This window comes from Rutidosis leptorrhynchoides, chromosome 7 (genome assembly GCF_046630445.1).
Source record: "Rutidosis leptorrhynchoides isolate AG116_Rl617_1_P2 chromosome 7, CSIRO_AGI_Rlap_v1, whole genome shotgun sequence".
Lineage (NCBI taxonomy): Eukaryota > Viridiplantae > Streptophyta > Magnoliopsida > Asterales > Asteraceae > Rutidosis > Rutidosis leptorrhynchoides.
Window position 1 is genome coordinate 41377501 of NC_092339.1, and position 15000 is coordinate 41392500.

Below are 15000 nucleotides of genomic sequence, written 5' to 3' on the forward strand. Positions count from 1 at the left end.
ATACACTTGGCTTTGAGTCTTATTTTTGGTTCATTTTTTGAAAAATTTGAAAGTTTTTAAAATTTTTGATGATTTCAAAAGCCAAGTGTAGCTATTTTATTGAGTAGATGTTATCACTATTGTGAGTTGAATTGTGCAGACACCTCAATGATTTTGGCGTTTTGTATTTTCTTTTGCATGAGTGTGTGTGCGTGTTTAAAAGGATGTAAAGTCTTTCTAGTAAAGTTGTTCCATTTAAAACTTGAAAGTAAAGTCTTTCAAGTTTCATTCTACTTGGTATATCATCTTCCTAAACTATACCATTTCATACTAACATCTTTTCATGTGTAAAAGTACTATGGGAAGAAAAAGTCTTGAACTTTCAAAATTGTCAAGTGCTACCCCATCGCCAACTCTATTACCGGGAAGGTTCGCTACGATGGTAGTACGTTGTCCGTGCGGTTGTTCAATACAATAATGTCCTTGAGGGCACATGACCTTGTAACCTAAATTTCGAAAAACTAGTAAGTGTAAAAGCTAGTTTTTTTTCCATTTTTAAAAGATAAAATGTTTTTCATAAAGTTTTGTGTTCCCTTGGACCAAATTTTTTGGCAAATCACCTATCTCATTATAAGTCACGTGTGACTTAAATTCCACGACCTTCCTTCGATTGTCCACCCTGCTCTAGAGTCACCAGAGTATTCATTGAGGCATGAGATGAGTGCCTCCATCCTAAAACACCGGGATTCAAAGGGATATCCTTGGATATCCCGGCACACCCACCTTTTACAACGAAGATGGAATTGATGGTAACACTTCTAGTTATATAAATAGAGTGTATATTTTAACTTGTACCAGGTTCTCTTGTCATGTGCTCATTGAGGATTATATATTTGAAAAACTTGAAGACTTGTACCTTGCACATGCTTGTTGAAGATCACACATTTGCAGTTATATTGAGTCATGGTTGTATTAATGATGTATCTTGCTTCCTATTATTGTTGAAGACGCTTCAGATATGTTTACTCTTACATTGGATTTTATTATTTTGAAGATAAGCTTACTTGAGGACAAGCAAGGTTCAAGTGTGAGGGAATTTGATATTGCTCGGTTTATACATCTTTATCTCGCAATATTGGGTTCCATTTCGGTTAGTTTTGAGCATCATAATGAAGATTCTATGATGATTAAGTTAAAGATTAACACTAATTTTTATCATGGTGTTATTTGGTTTTTTGGTGTGTTCATGTGTTTCGAAGCCAAAATATCGAGTATAAAGTTTCAGGTTCGAACCAGGGTTAACGCCAAAAGTTTTAGTGATTTTTTAAGACAAAAACGAAATATTAGGTCTCGCTATCGTGAGGATGGGGGCACCAGTCACGAGGACGATGTCAAGTACAAGTTCGCGAATCGAGAAAGAGAAAATAGAGTGCGAGGGCTGTAATTGAGCGCGAGAGCTGAAATTACAGCCCTCACGATCACGAGAGCTGAAATTACAGCCCTCGTGATCACGAGGTGGTTAGGGCAAAATGGCTCGCGATCACGGCCTTAGGCGGTCAGACCCCATCTATAAATTTTAGCTACGATTCAGTTTTTGGAGTATCACAATTTTGGACAAGTAAAAGTCGTTTTTACGCGATTTTAGTGATTCTAAAGCCAATCTTCATCAATTTCGAAGGACCAAAAGATCAAGATCAAAGATTGGGTTTCTACTTATGATTATTAACATTGGTAACATTTTTATTAGTGATTTTATCATGTTTTTCATTGTTTATGATTGTATGTTGATTCTCTCATGAATATGTTAGGCTAAACCTTTAAGTGTTTGTTTTTTTTCTCCAATGTTACAAAACCCCATAACCACTCAAGAACTTTGGCCTGTAAATAATCATCAAATCTCCGATTATTAAAATACACGAACACTCTCATTAAGCTCACAATCACATAACGAGTAAAACAAAATCAGTCTTGCCGGTGTTTGGACTCTCACGCGCCACCAAGAGTCAGATGCCGGAAGTGGTGTTTCCTGCCACTATTTAAGCGCTTCCACAGCTTAAGTAATCCGGGTCAGGAACTATTTTCTCATAGGAAGCAACCACTTTTGGCTCACGGGTTACATTACGTTTTTCCTTTTGGCTCAGGAACTATTTTCTCATAGGAACTATTTTCTCTTACGTTTTTCCGACGATTAACTTTCCTTTTCCCTATCTGTGATTTAATTTACCTCGGTTTCTCCTATTTCTCCTGTGTGCTTCAATGCTCTATTATCTATATTTATTAATATATATATATATATATATATATATATATATATATATACCTACTGTATGTTATAGAATTATTTATTATCTACAATATAGTTTTTTTAAATTATATTAAGACCCCACTAGCTTTGTATTTGTTTAAAAGTGGTTTAAGATGCTACTTGCTATTGCTTTTAATTTGCTGCTATTTTTGTGTAGAAACTTTCTCTTAGTGTAAGTGTTAACTAGATTAGATTTTTAACCTGTTTGAGTACTATCATTCCTATTATTAATTATTAGTTGTTTTGCACACTTACTATTGTAAGTGTTTTGCTCGCTAATTTTATTTCGGTTAATAGTAACTCTTTTCAACTATTAGTGTGTTGTTTATAGGGTAAGATAAACTCGTCACATACGCATGGTTACTTGAGGTCATGTCCTATTAGCTTAGCGGTGGGTAGGTCTAGAGGGAGTAGAGATGGTCGCGTTAGGATTAGAGTAGGTAGTTGGAATGTAGGAACTTTGACTAGAAAATCTAGTGAACTAGTAGATACGTAATTTAAGAGTAAAGTGGACATATTGTGTGTTCAAGAGGCCAGATGGAGGGCTGAAGAGGCGGTTAACATTGACAACTACAAGTTATAGTTTTCGGGTTCTAGAGTAGCTAGAAAAGGGGTAGGGATCTTTATAGGACCCCTTTATAAGGATAATATTGTGGGTGCGGGTAGGTGTAGCGATAGGATAATGTCAGTTAGGTTAGTTATACAGGAGGAGACTTACATGGTAATTTGCACTTACGCACCTCATGCTGTTTTAGGAGAAGAAGAAAAAAGTCGCTTTTGGCAAACGTTAGATGAAGTTGTGAGGAGTTGCCCCGCTGACCATCGATTACTTATTGGGGGAGACCTTAATGGACATATAGGAATGATTTCGGATGGATATACAGGTGTCCATGGGGGCTTTGGGTACGGAGTTCGAAATGAAGAAGGATGCTCTATTCTCGAATTCGCTATTGCCCACGAGTTGGTTGTTGCAAACTCTTTCTTCAGGAAGACGGAAGCTCAGCTAGCAACTTTCCACAGTGGGGGTCATAGTACCCAGATTGACTATTTACTGCTTCGCAAAGGGGGCCTTAAGGCTTGCAGAGACTATAGGGTCCTGACTACCTGGAGATGTTCCACCCAACACATATTATTGGTCATGGACTTGGTTCTGCAGAGGCGGGTTACTAGGAGAGTGAGACTCGTCCAACCTAGGGTCCTTCGAAAGAATCTGAATGAAGTGAAAGCCGAAACTTTTAAAGCGTCAGTTTTGGAAAGAGTAGAGGCATGAATGAATACTGTTACTCATGGGGACGCGGATGAGATGTGGAATAGTATGGCATCAACTATTAGAGATGTTTCCAAGGAAACCATAGGTGTGACAGTAGGGTTATCGAGAGGACATAAGTCTAGTAGAGAATCATGGTGGATTAGTGATGAGGTTCAAACCAAATTCGCGCTTAAGCAACCGAGGTTTAGGGAGCTCATTACTTGCCAGGACGGAACATGTGATAACAGAACTAGGGCAGAAGAGAGGTACAAAGAAGCCAAAAGAGAAGCTAAGAAGGTCGTTGCCCGTGCAAAAGATAAAGCATATGAAAATTTGTATAGGAAATTAGACTCTAAAGAAGGAACAAATGATATTTACAGGATTGCAAAAGCTAGCGAGTGTAAGAGGAGGGATATAGATAACATCAAGTTTATCAAGGATGAAGCCGGTCAAACCATAGTGAAGGAAGAAGAAATTCGGAAAAGATGGGAAGGGTAATTCTCATATCTTTTCGTGGGTGAAGGACCCGGATGCCAAGAGGATCCGCAGGACTTGGAATTAGGACAATTCCAGAACAACAATTTCTCTAGAAGAATCAGTCAGGAAGAAGTAAGATCGGCACTACGAAATATGTGTAGAAATAAAGCTGTTAGACCAGACCAGATTTCAATAGAGGCATGGCGGTGCCTTGGCGAGGATGGTGTTAGGTGGTTGACGTGTATTCTCAATAAGACACTCAGAAGTTATAAAATGCCTATGGAATGGAGACTCGGTGAGATTATCCTCATCTACAAAAATAAAGGGGATGCCCAAATATGCGGTAATTATAGAGGCGTAAAATTACTTAGTCCTACTATGAAGCTTTGGGAGATAGTGATTGAGACTAGACTTTGACGCAAAAGTATGGTTTCTGAAAACCAATTTGGTTTCATGCCAGGGTGCTCTTCGATGAAGGCAATTCATGTTTTGAGAAGCGTCATGGAGATGTATAGGGAGAAACAGAAGAGTCTACAGATGGTCTTCTTAGACTTAGAAAAGGTCTATGATTGCGTAACACGAAAGCTGATTTGGAAGACCCTAAATGTTAGGTGTATCCCAAGTAGATATATTAGAGTTATTATGGAGATGTACGATGGGGCGAAGTCCTGCGTTTGGACGCCTGTAGGAAACACAAAGTATTTCCCGATAGAAGTAGGCTTACACCAAGGATCGGCCCTTAGTCCTTTCCTTTTCGCTTTGTTCCTCAACGAGTTGTCTCGAGGAATACAAGAGAACATCCCTTGGAGTATGATTTTCTCAATGATTCATGCTTGTATCGAAAACAAAGGAAGAGCTTAATAGAAGACTGTAACAATGGAGGAAGGCCTTAGAACAAAATGGGCTACTGATTAGTAGAGAAAAGACGGAATATCTTAGGTATGATTTTGGTAGGACTGGGGATGAACTAAATGTTGGAAGGAATATCAACATTGGGGATAAGATCTTGCATCCACAAGAGTCATTTAGATATCTAGGCTTGGTCCTCCACAAATCAGGGAGGATAGACGAGGACGTGCCTCATCGTATTAAGGTAGGTTGGTTGAAGTAGAGAGCAGCGAAAGGGGTTATGTGCGACAAGAAGATACCGCTCAAATTGAAAAGGGAAATTCTTCAAGGTGGCAATTAGACCTGCCATGTTGTACGGATCAGAATGTTGGCCAATGACGAAGGCCCAAGAGAGAATGATGGAGGTGGCAAAAATGAGGATGCTTAGGTGGACGTGTGGTAAAACCATGTTAGATATGATCCCAAATGGTGTGTGTTGGTTGAATGTTGGTTAATGGACTAACTGACAACGTTAAGTATGATGCTTAACCAAAGAATATGTTTTGATGATGACACATGCATATGCATAAGTGATGATCGACATCTTAACATAAAACACACAAGTTCACTAATCCATACTTGATCTTGCAAATGACCAAGTAAAACAAAACTTATAAAATGAAAATAAAGATCATTGAAGTACACGGTCAAAGTACGATCGACCGTATACTTAGCTGTAGAAGCCCATACTGAATCTGCAACGCAGTTTTGTGAAAACAAGTTGCACGGTCGCCACCACGGTCAACCGTAGTGCGACTGCGGAACTTTCTGTCACCATTTTTGATCAAATTTAGTTTGACCACTTCTCGACATCTATAATTCATGAAACCTTTCTCAACATGCTTAGAATAGATGCCCCCTCCATACTCAATTAAGTTTTGGTCATAAAAACACTAATCTTGGTTAATTACGCTTAATTACATCTTAATGAAAAATTAACCATGATTAGGCATAACACATAAGTGTTAATCAATAACTTGTGATCTTAAAACTTTTCTAGACATTCTTAGGATGATCACCAAGTACCAACACACATAAGCTAATGTCACTAGAACACTAATTATAATTAAAGATTACTTAGTGACAAATTAAGGCTAAATGAAGAACAATATTTTTAAGTATAACTAGTAAAGACTTGTAATCCTAAAATACACTTAGATACATTTAGGATGGTCACCAAGTCCCAACTAGAGATTGCTCTTCCCTTGTGCATGTGTTGGACATTAATGTGTGCTTACATATTAATCATGCAATATGTTATATTGCAAGTAAGCTTGCTAAATCTTAATCCATAGTGTTATGAAAATATCCATATGATTGATTTTAGAATAACTATCTCTTGCTATGTGTGAGTATTACTTTCTACTTGCTAATATGTTTAATACTCATTAATTTGCCAACTTGATTAACATGATTGCTATGTGTTATTAATTAGAATACTAGGATTCAAGTAACTAGTTTACTTCAATGAATTAAGTGTAAAATAGTTCACAAAAGAATAATGGTCAATAATTTGTTTGGTCTTTTCTAAGTAACACATTGTGTAACATGTCCAAGTATGACTTAACATTGATGTCTTTACACACACAAAATGTTTGATTTAGAAAGACAGTATCCGATTAATCTCTACTTAGTCTTAAAATGAATATGACTTGTGATTAATTGAAACTAGGAAGTTAATGACATGTTGACTAGTCTTTAGGATTGAACCAAATCTATTAATAAACCTAACTAAGTTTGACCAAACTGAGATTACCCAAAATGTCAATCAAGACACTTCTCAAAGAATGTTGGGTTTATCACATTTGGAGTGTTATGTCATTTTTACTCAATAAGACCAAATCTCACACACTTAATGCATATAGTACTTGTATAGGATATTGAGTTTCTTTTACAGGTGCTAGATGGAGTAAAGATTCCAAAATGTGGTGTTCAAATCTGAGTTAAACGGCTATACAATGGATAAATATTTTGGATTGGGTACGCATGGTCGACCGTGCCTGTGACCGTGTGACAACGGCTAGTTTTTGAATCTCACTATAAATAGAAAGCATTGAAGAGCATTTGAAGCTAACCCTCTTGCATATTTAAAAGGCTTATTTCTAGAGATCACAAGGGCTCTAATTACTACTCAAATGTGATCAAGCAAGAGAAGATTCTATGATCTTATAAATATAGAATTTGGTTGTTGTAAGCTTACTAATCAAAATTTTTTATCTTGTGAGTTTACTTAGTGTGATGTATGTCCTAGTATTGTCTTAGGATCATCATTGCAAATTCTATGAGTCTTGTAACTTCAATTAGTAGAAGCATAGGCTGAAAGGGACTTAGGAAGTTGATTAATCTTATTTGAAGATTAATACTTGTCCAAGTTGAGCTAGGTTGGAGTAGGTATTTCAAAGGGATAAAAAGATTAGGTTTTTTGTTTACCAAAGAAGTTGAAGACTTGTAAATCGAATCTCCACCGGATTTGGAGAAAAGTGCTTAGTGAAGCAAGAAATCCCTATTACTATAATCGGGGAGTGGATTAAGGTGGATTAGTTAACATCCACCCGAACCACTATAAATCCTTGTGTCTATGTTCTTTACATTACTTTGCTTATCATTTTGAACATATACACCACACACATCAAGTTTGAGTTGAATTGATTGATCATAGTTAATTAAATTTGGTGATCAATTGAAAAAGTGTTAAAAATATATTAAGTAACTATTCACCCCCTAGTTACTTACAGTGTGTTTAGGGAAAACCTTAGAGTCAGCAGCATCATCGACAAGCTAATAGAAGAATGACTTAGATGGTTTGGGAATGTGATGGGGCGACCACGTTTAGCCCCAGTTAAGAGAGTTGAGGCACTCACGGTCGATGGCGTAAGGAGAAGGGGTAGACCGACTCGTAGGTGGATGCATAGACTAAGGCTCGACATGAGGGAGCTTCCGTTGACCGAGGCATGACCTCTATTAGGGTTGCGTGGAGGGCTAGAATAAGAATAGTCGAGTATGGTTACTTTCTATTATTTATTTATTTTTTATTATTATTATTATTATTATTATTATTATTATTATTATTATTATTATTATTATTATTATTATTAGTATTATTATTATTAGGATTATTATTATTATTATTATTATTATTATTATTATTATTATTATTATTATTATTATTATTAATATTATTATTATTATTAATATTATTATTTTTAGTATCATTATCATTACCATTATTATTTCTATATTATTATTATTATTATTATTATTATTATTATTATTATTATTATTATTATTATTATTATTATTATTATTATCATTATCATTATCATTACCATTATTATTTCTATATTATTATTATTATTATTATTATTATTATTATTATTATTATTATTATTATTATTATTATTATTATGATTATTATTATTATAATTACTACTACTAATACTACTATAGCACTTTTAGTACTATTATTACTGGTACTACTACCACCACTACTACTAGTACTATTTACTATTATTATTATTATTATTATTATTATTATTATTATTATTATTATTATTATTATTATTATTATTTATCAATATTATTAGTATTATTAATATTAATATTAACTATTATTTACTACTAGTATTAGTATTATTAGTATTATCATCATGATTATTATTTCTATGTACAACTGCTATTACTAGTAGACGAGTAGATTTTATATGTATGCATGTATGTTTGTTTGTATGTATGCATGGCATGTATGTATGTTTATGGATGTATGTATGTAAGTTTTGTAATGTAGGTATTTATGTCTATGTATGTATGTCTTTGTTTGTTTTGTAGATGTATGTATGTACGTAGGTATGTTTCATGTACATATGTAGGTATGTTTATGTACGGATGTTTGTAGGTATGTATATAGGTTGTTGGTTAAGATTCCAATCATAATATTCAAAAGTTAATCACTTTGTTTTGATGATGACACAAAAGAGATAAGTGATTAATCATATATAAGACGACATGAGTTCATAAGCCTACACTATCTCTAGTAAAAGACCAATGCATGAATAAACATCTTGGTAAAAGTGGTACGCGGCTGCACCATGGTCGACTGTAAACCTGACCGTGTGTGTCCTGTACCAACGAATTTAAATTTTTCTAAAACTGTCAATCTACGGCTAACCTCACGGTCAACCGCAGTTCGACCGCAGTTTTCTCTGTAAGCAAATTCATCCACTTTAAGTTAGACCACTTTGAGGCATCTATAATTTACAAAACCTTTTTAAACATACTTATAATAGTTGCCATCTTTGATTTCAAAAGAGTTTTGAACCAAAAGATGTTAATCTTGATTAATCACACCTAATGACACCTTAATGATGATTTAACTTGAAATAAGATTAAACACACAAGTGTTATATCTTTTTATATTATTACATAGTGTCATTTAAACATACTAATAATGGTCATTAAAGTCCCAATTAAAGAGGTGCTCTCCCATTAGTTTTAAGTACCATTGTATGTATGTAAATGTAATTAGTTCAAGCTAGTCAAGGTTGTAACAAGGATCATTAAGTTCCAACTAGATTTAAACTAGTTCATTTAAGATATAACAATGTTCCAAAGAGAAAGATACTTCCATCAAAGAAAAAACAAGTTGGTGAAGACATGGGTATGAGGTTTGGAATGTAGTGATGTATCCTTGTGATTAGTGCAACTAGTCAAAGTGTTCTCAAACTAGTTCAATGGAGTTGTAACAAGGTTCCAATGGGCAGGATACTTCGATCAAAGATGAAGACAAGAGTTTAAAGATATGAGAAATGAAGTTTGGATGCTAGTGGTTTGTCAAGGGACAAACATCAGCATTTATCTTATTAGGAAATCAATGACATGGTCAAGGACATTGGACTTTCCTCTTTAGCTAGCACATGTCAACCTCCATGTATATGTCCAAGATCAAAGGGATAATGGAGTTAACTTCTAGGTGTATTAAGCATATTTTGAAGGCTCTATATTGGGTAAAGAAGCTAAAAAATCAAAGAAAAGGAAGCTCCAACGGATATGCTAAAATGCTGACAGAAGTTGTAAGGCTGCCATTACGAATGACCGTGTGACCGACCGCAGTTTTGTCTATCAAGTTTTTCTTGGAATATAAATACACCTCTTTGCCAAATAGAAGACCACCTCTTTCCAACATTCTTTAAAAGACATATCTACTGATCTCCTTAGCCTCAAATACATATCTATGGAGAGATTATAAGAGAGAAAGAGAGATTCTACTTACACTAAGTAGAATTGAAATGTAAACTTTGTATTTATCATTTGTATCTTTAAGTTTACTTTGTAAGACACTTCCTTAAGGGGTGAAGGAATTTAGATTATTTTTATGATAGGAAACACCCTTAAAGGGATCTAGGAAGTTGATCAATTCCATTGAGAATTAAGTTGGTGTGACCTATTGAAGAACTATGAGTGATTGTAAGCTTAGCTATAAGTTTACTTGTAAGCTATCTTCTTAAAGGGATCTAGAAGATAGTAGTGATTTCACTAGGCTAGAGCATTAGGATCTTGTGGTAAGAGCATTTGATGTTTGTGAATTCTTCAAAGGAACGTAAGGGTTCATGAGTAGCGGCTTATCGAGGAGCTAGTTTTGTATCCGGACACTCCACCGGGTTTGGGGTAGCATAGTGAAGAAAAGTCTCAATTCGTAGAATTGGGGAGCGGATTAAGGTGGATTAGTTAACATCCACCCTAACTACTATAAATCCTTGTGTTTGTACACTTACAATCTTTACATACTCGCATTAACAAACACAAACGCTTCTACACTTAAAACTTATGTTTTGATTGTTAAAGATTTTGAAAAAGTTTTAAGAAACCACTACGTAACTATTCACCCCCTCTAGTTACTTACAAAGGTTTATGTATTTTATGGGGGTGTGTGGGTGGGTGGGTGGGTGGGTGAGTGTGTGTGTGTGGGGGGGGAGGTGTCTCGCATCGTTCGGTGCATCTTGGGGTAATTATGGCTGAGGACGACCTTCTTTGCTCCTGAGCTTGATTGGCATTCTTTTAGATGTGTGTCTTTGGGGATATCTACCATAAAGATGCATGAATGGTGTTTGGTTTATTTGGCTCTTTGCTTGTGCAACAACTTCTACATGACATGCCTTTCGTGTTTCTGTTTATAAGGTACCTTGGCCCTATTTTTTGAGGCAATACTAAGCATCAATTAAGTGATGACTTGACTGCCGCTTAGAGCCTAAATTGAATTTCTGTTAGGCTTTTAAACTCATGGAAATCTGATACTACCATTTTCATGGCGTCTTAATTTTATATTTTTATTTTTAATTTTAATTCAAATTTTTTAATTTTAATTTTAATTTTATTTTACTATTTTTTTTTAAAAAATTTCCTACTTTTTGGGCGGAGGTCCACTCGGAAGCAATCTCTTTAGCCTTCATAGAGAGAGATGACTTTCTCTACTTTTGAGTGTGTTTCACTCTGGGTGGAGAAATGACTTATTTTTATTCTCGGATAGGGGAAGGATTGTCTACATCTCACCTCCCCCATACACCACTCATGTGGTATTGGGTGGTTGTTGTTGTTGTTGTTGCTGTTGTTGTTGAATTTGTTCATCCATAAATCCATTATTATGTTTGTCTATTTGCTTTAATTCAACTATACAAGTTGTTACTAGTTAATGTGAGTTAATTGGTGATTAATAACTTGTACTTCAACACTTAGTGATCTAGACATTTACATGTGAATGTAGGTGGTAGTTGAGTAGCATTGTGACAACATAATCGAGTAGTTTATCTTGAGTCATCTTTATAAACTAGGTTTTATGTGAATGTAACCAAGGAAGAGTCTAATTGATTAAACAAAGTAAATAGAACTGTTAATAATATTTATGTGAATTTACAAAGTTCATTAGGTGTAATTCATGGATATTATGAGATTGAAGTGAATAATTACTTGTAACTCTTTAATAACCGGATTAATTGTTAAAAAGCAATCCTAGTCAATTGTTGAGCATTAAAGTGAATACCGTTTCGTCCATCTGAATTCGTTTACTTTATTTTCGTTTTTATTTTAACTTCAAAACTTCCCCTTTTACAAATTTTTCTTTAGAATAATTAATAGTTTTAAATTCTGAAACAACCGCTCTGTGTGGAACAAATTTGTACTTCCTAAAACTTTACTGCATTGATCTGGATAATTGTCCGATTCGTGTGATAAAAGTTGTTTAGTCTAGTACATTAATTTTAAGTGTGTTTTTACCTCATCAGTCGCAATAACCTTTTGCGACGAGATATCGCCGCAAATACACCGTCTCCGTAGGTTCGCCTCCTAAAGTCTTTTATGACGGCTATTTGCGGCAATAGATTGTGGGATCCACACTTTTTAAAAAAGAAAGTAAAAGAAAACAAAAATTTTTTACGACAAGGCTTTTGCGGCGATTGTTTTATGGGACCCACGTCATCGCAAAACATAGATGTCAATTGCATCGAGTAGTTGTAAAAAAAAATTCATCGCAATTGATGGCACCCAAATCTGTTTTATGTACTCTTTTGCTGCGAGCGTCGGCGCTAATAGTGATGGAACATACATAACCATGTGATAAATCATTTTAGAAATATACGTAACTTATTAATTTTGAGGTTATCAATCTTGTAGTTGTAAGTTCGAGTCCTTTTATGAAAAAAGGTGTGTCCTTTTGTTGTTAGAAAAAAGAGAAAAGAAAACATGAGATCAAGACATTGAAGACACATAAGTATTTGATTACCTGGTTTGAGGGAAGATCACAATACATTCTCTCTCTATTTTTTTCTTTTTCTCTGACTACAAAAAACCCCTTTCTGAAAAACCTTAATTTTTTCTCAGCCGCTATTGATCTTTCCCTGATTCATTCGCCGGCATTTTGTAAATCCTTGGCAGATGCCGGTGGTTTGGATTTCTTGCTTTCGGTGAGAATAAGGTACGTCAACATCTCTCCTCTTTTCCGGTAACAATATGTTTGATCGTTTTTACTGGTCTCATTTACAGCAACCAGGTAGAGAATCTGTGTGTTCTTGCACAGATTCTAGAAGCTTCTTGTGTTTCGGGGTGTTCTATAGGATGTTATGTTTGTTTGGGTTGGGTGAGATTCATCTTGTCGTTCCTCCGTCGCTGGCTGCCAGTCTTCCCTCTTTTGTGGTTGTAGATGACGAGTTCTAGCTGAACTCTACAACCATTTTGGGTGGATCCCTAGTTTAATGTCAGTTTTAGGTTCGATTTACCGATTTGGTTGTGAGAGTGTTAAGACTTATGTGTTAAAATTCGGCGGATTACGGTGGTCAGGCCGCTATCGGTGGCTACTAGGGAAGGGGGATGCTGCTGGCGACCTTCAGTGGTTGCTAGCAGAGGCTACCGGTTCCTGGGTGCGGGTGGTGGCAAATAGAGGTTAACGGTTGTTGCTTGTTGCCATTGGTGGTTGTTTGATGGCTACTAGTGACTGTTAGCGGCTAAAGGTGACTATAGGTCGAGGATGCTTGTTAACGGCTGTCGGTGGTCGTTGGCAGCCTAAGATGGTGATAGTGGTGGTTGGTAGCTGCTGGTGATCACTGGCGATTGTTAGTGGCTGTTGGCAGAAGCTAGCTACTGATTGCCGATTGCTTGAGTCTACGAATGCTTGAGTCTATGACTGCTTGAATCTGGGAATTTGTAAACGTCTTTAGAAAATTTGGCGGAGATGACTTGCAACTTTATGGTTTAATTACTGCATTTGGTTCTGATTTGTTGCAGGTGGTTTGGTTCATTCATTCCATTTTTCCCGTCGACGGGTCTTTCATGGGTTTGATGTTGTTGCCGGCGTTGTCGACTTTGTTGACTTCGGTAAATAGGTCTCGGGTTAGGTGTTCTTAGGTTGCTCGGAGAATGGTTTGGATTGGCGGTTTCTAAAGATGAAGTTGCTGGGTTAGATTTGGGGCCGGGTTTATGTGTTTGTATTAGGCTTAGGTAAGGTGGTTGTTGATGTTATTGTTGTTTGGCATTTCATTTGTAATTCATATAGTGCTCACTATGTATTTAATGTTATCGTTCAGTGTGTTTAGAACGAATAGAGTGAGTGTTATGGAGTTTTGGTAGTCTCTGACCAAGTACTCCATTTACACCAAGTACTCCATTACAGATCGTTATGATCTGCTTAATGTAGCTCAACCGTAACCTCGGTTCTATATATATATATATATATATATATATATATATATATATATATATATATATATATATATATATATATATATAGTAGAGAGATCAAATGAGAACTTTTTTAGTGTGAGAACCATGAGAACTCAAAAATACACTGAATTCGAACAAAAAAGGGAAATTCGAGCAAACAAAGTGGTGGGCGTGCAACAAAAGGGGGAATTCGAGCAAAAAAGGGGAAGGACGAACAAAAAAAAGGCGGCCGAACAAAAAACCAGGTAGTCGAACAAAAATTTTGATAGTCAAACAAATTGTGTTCTACATTTTTGATAGTCGAACAAAAAATAGAACACATTGATAGTCGAACAAAAATATTAATATTCGAACAAAAATGTGTTCTACATTTTTGTATTCGAACCAAAAAAAATTGTTCGTCCGTGTTGTGTTTTTTGCTCGACTACCGTGTTTTTTGTTCGTCTGTGTGCTTTTTTGTTTTAAATTTCAGTGTATTTTTGAATTCTTAGTGTTCTCACACTAAAAAAGTTCACATACACACACACACACACACACACACACACATATATATATATATATATATATATATATATATATATATATATATATATATATGTGTGTGTGTGTGTGTGTGTGTGTGTGTGTAATACCCCGTCAAAATGTGGCCATGACGTGCTGTATTACCAGAGGTCAAAGTCTGATCGATGCAAGCTATATGCAACGTTTTAAAAGCAATAGTGGCATTTCATTCAAAAACCAAAGTGTTTACATAACTTAAAGAAAACCAACAAAGTACTAATCAAAACCAAATGTATTTAAAATGAAAAGACATAATGCCAATATCAAAGTTTAAACAAATCTTCATTCCAAATGCATGACCTCTACTGGCTTACTAGCTAGAGCGGAAGCATTTCCTAAT

General features: G+C 35.4%; 2 protein-coding genes across 2 annotated transcripts; both read left to right on the top strand.

Annotated features, from left to right (window-relative positions):
• Positions 1-2966: 2966 nt before the first annotated feature.
• LOC139859135 (uncharacterized) lies at positions 2967-3554 on the top strand. Its single transcript, XM_071847940.1, has one exon. It carries the CDS (start codon positions 2967-2969, stop codon positions 3552-3554), a length of 588 nt encoding a protein of 195 aa, XP_071704041.1.
• On the top strand, positions 3555-4031 carry LOC139859136 (uncharacterized). The gene has a single exon (XM_071847941.1). It carries the CDS (start codon positions 3555-3557, stop codon positions 4029-4031), a length of 477 nt encoding a protein of 158 aa, XP_071704042.1.
• Positions 4032-15000: the final 10969 nt, after the last annotated feature.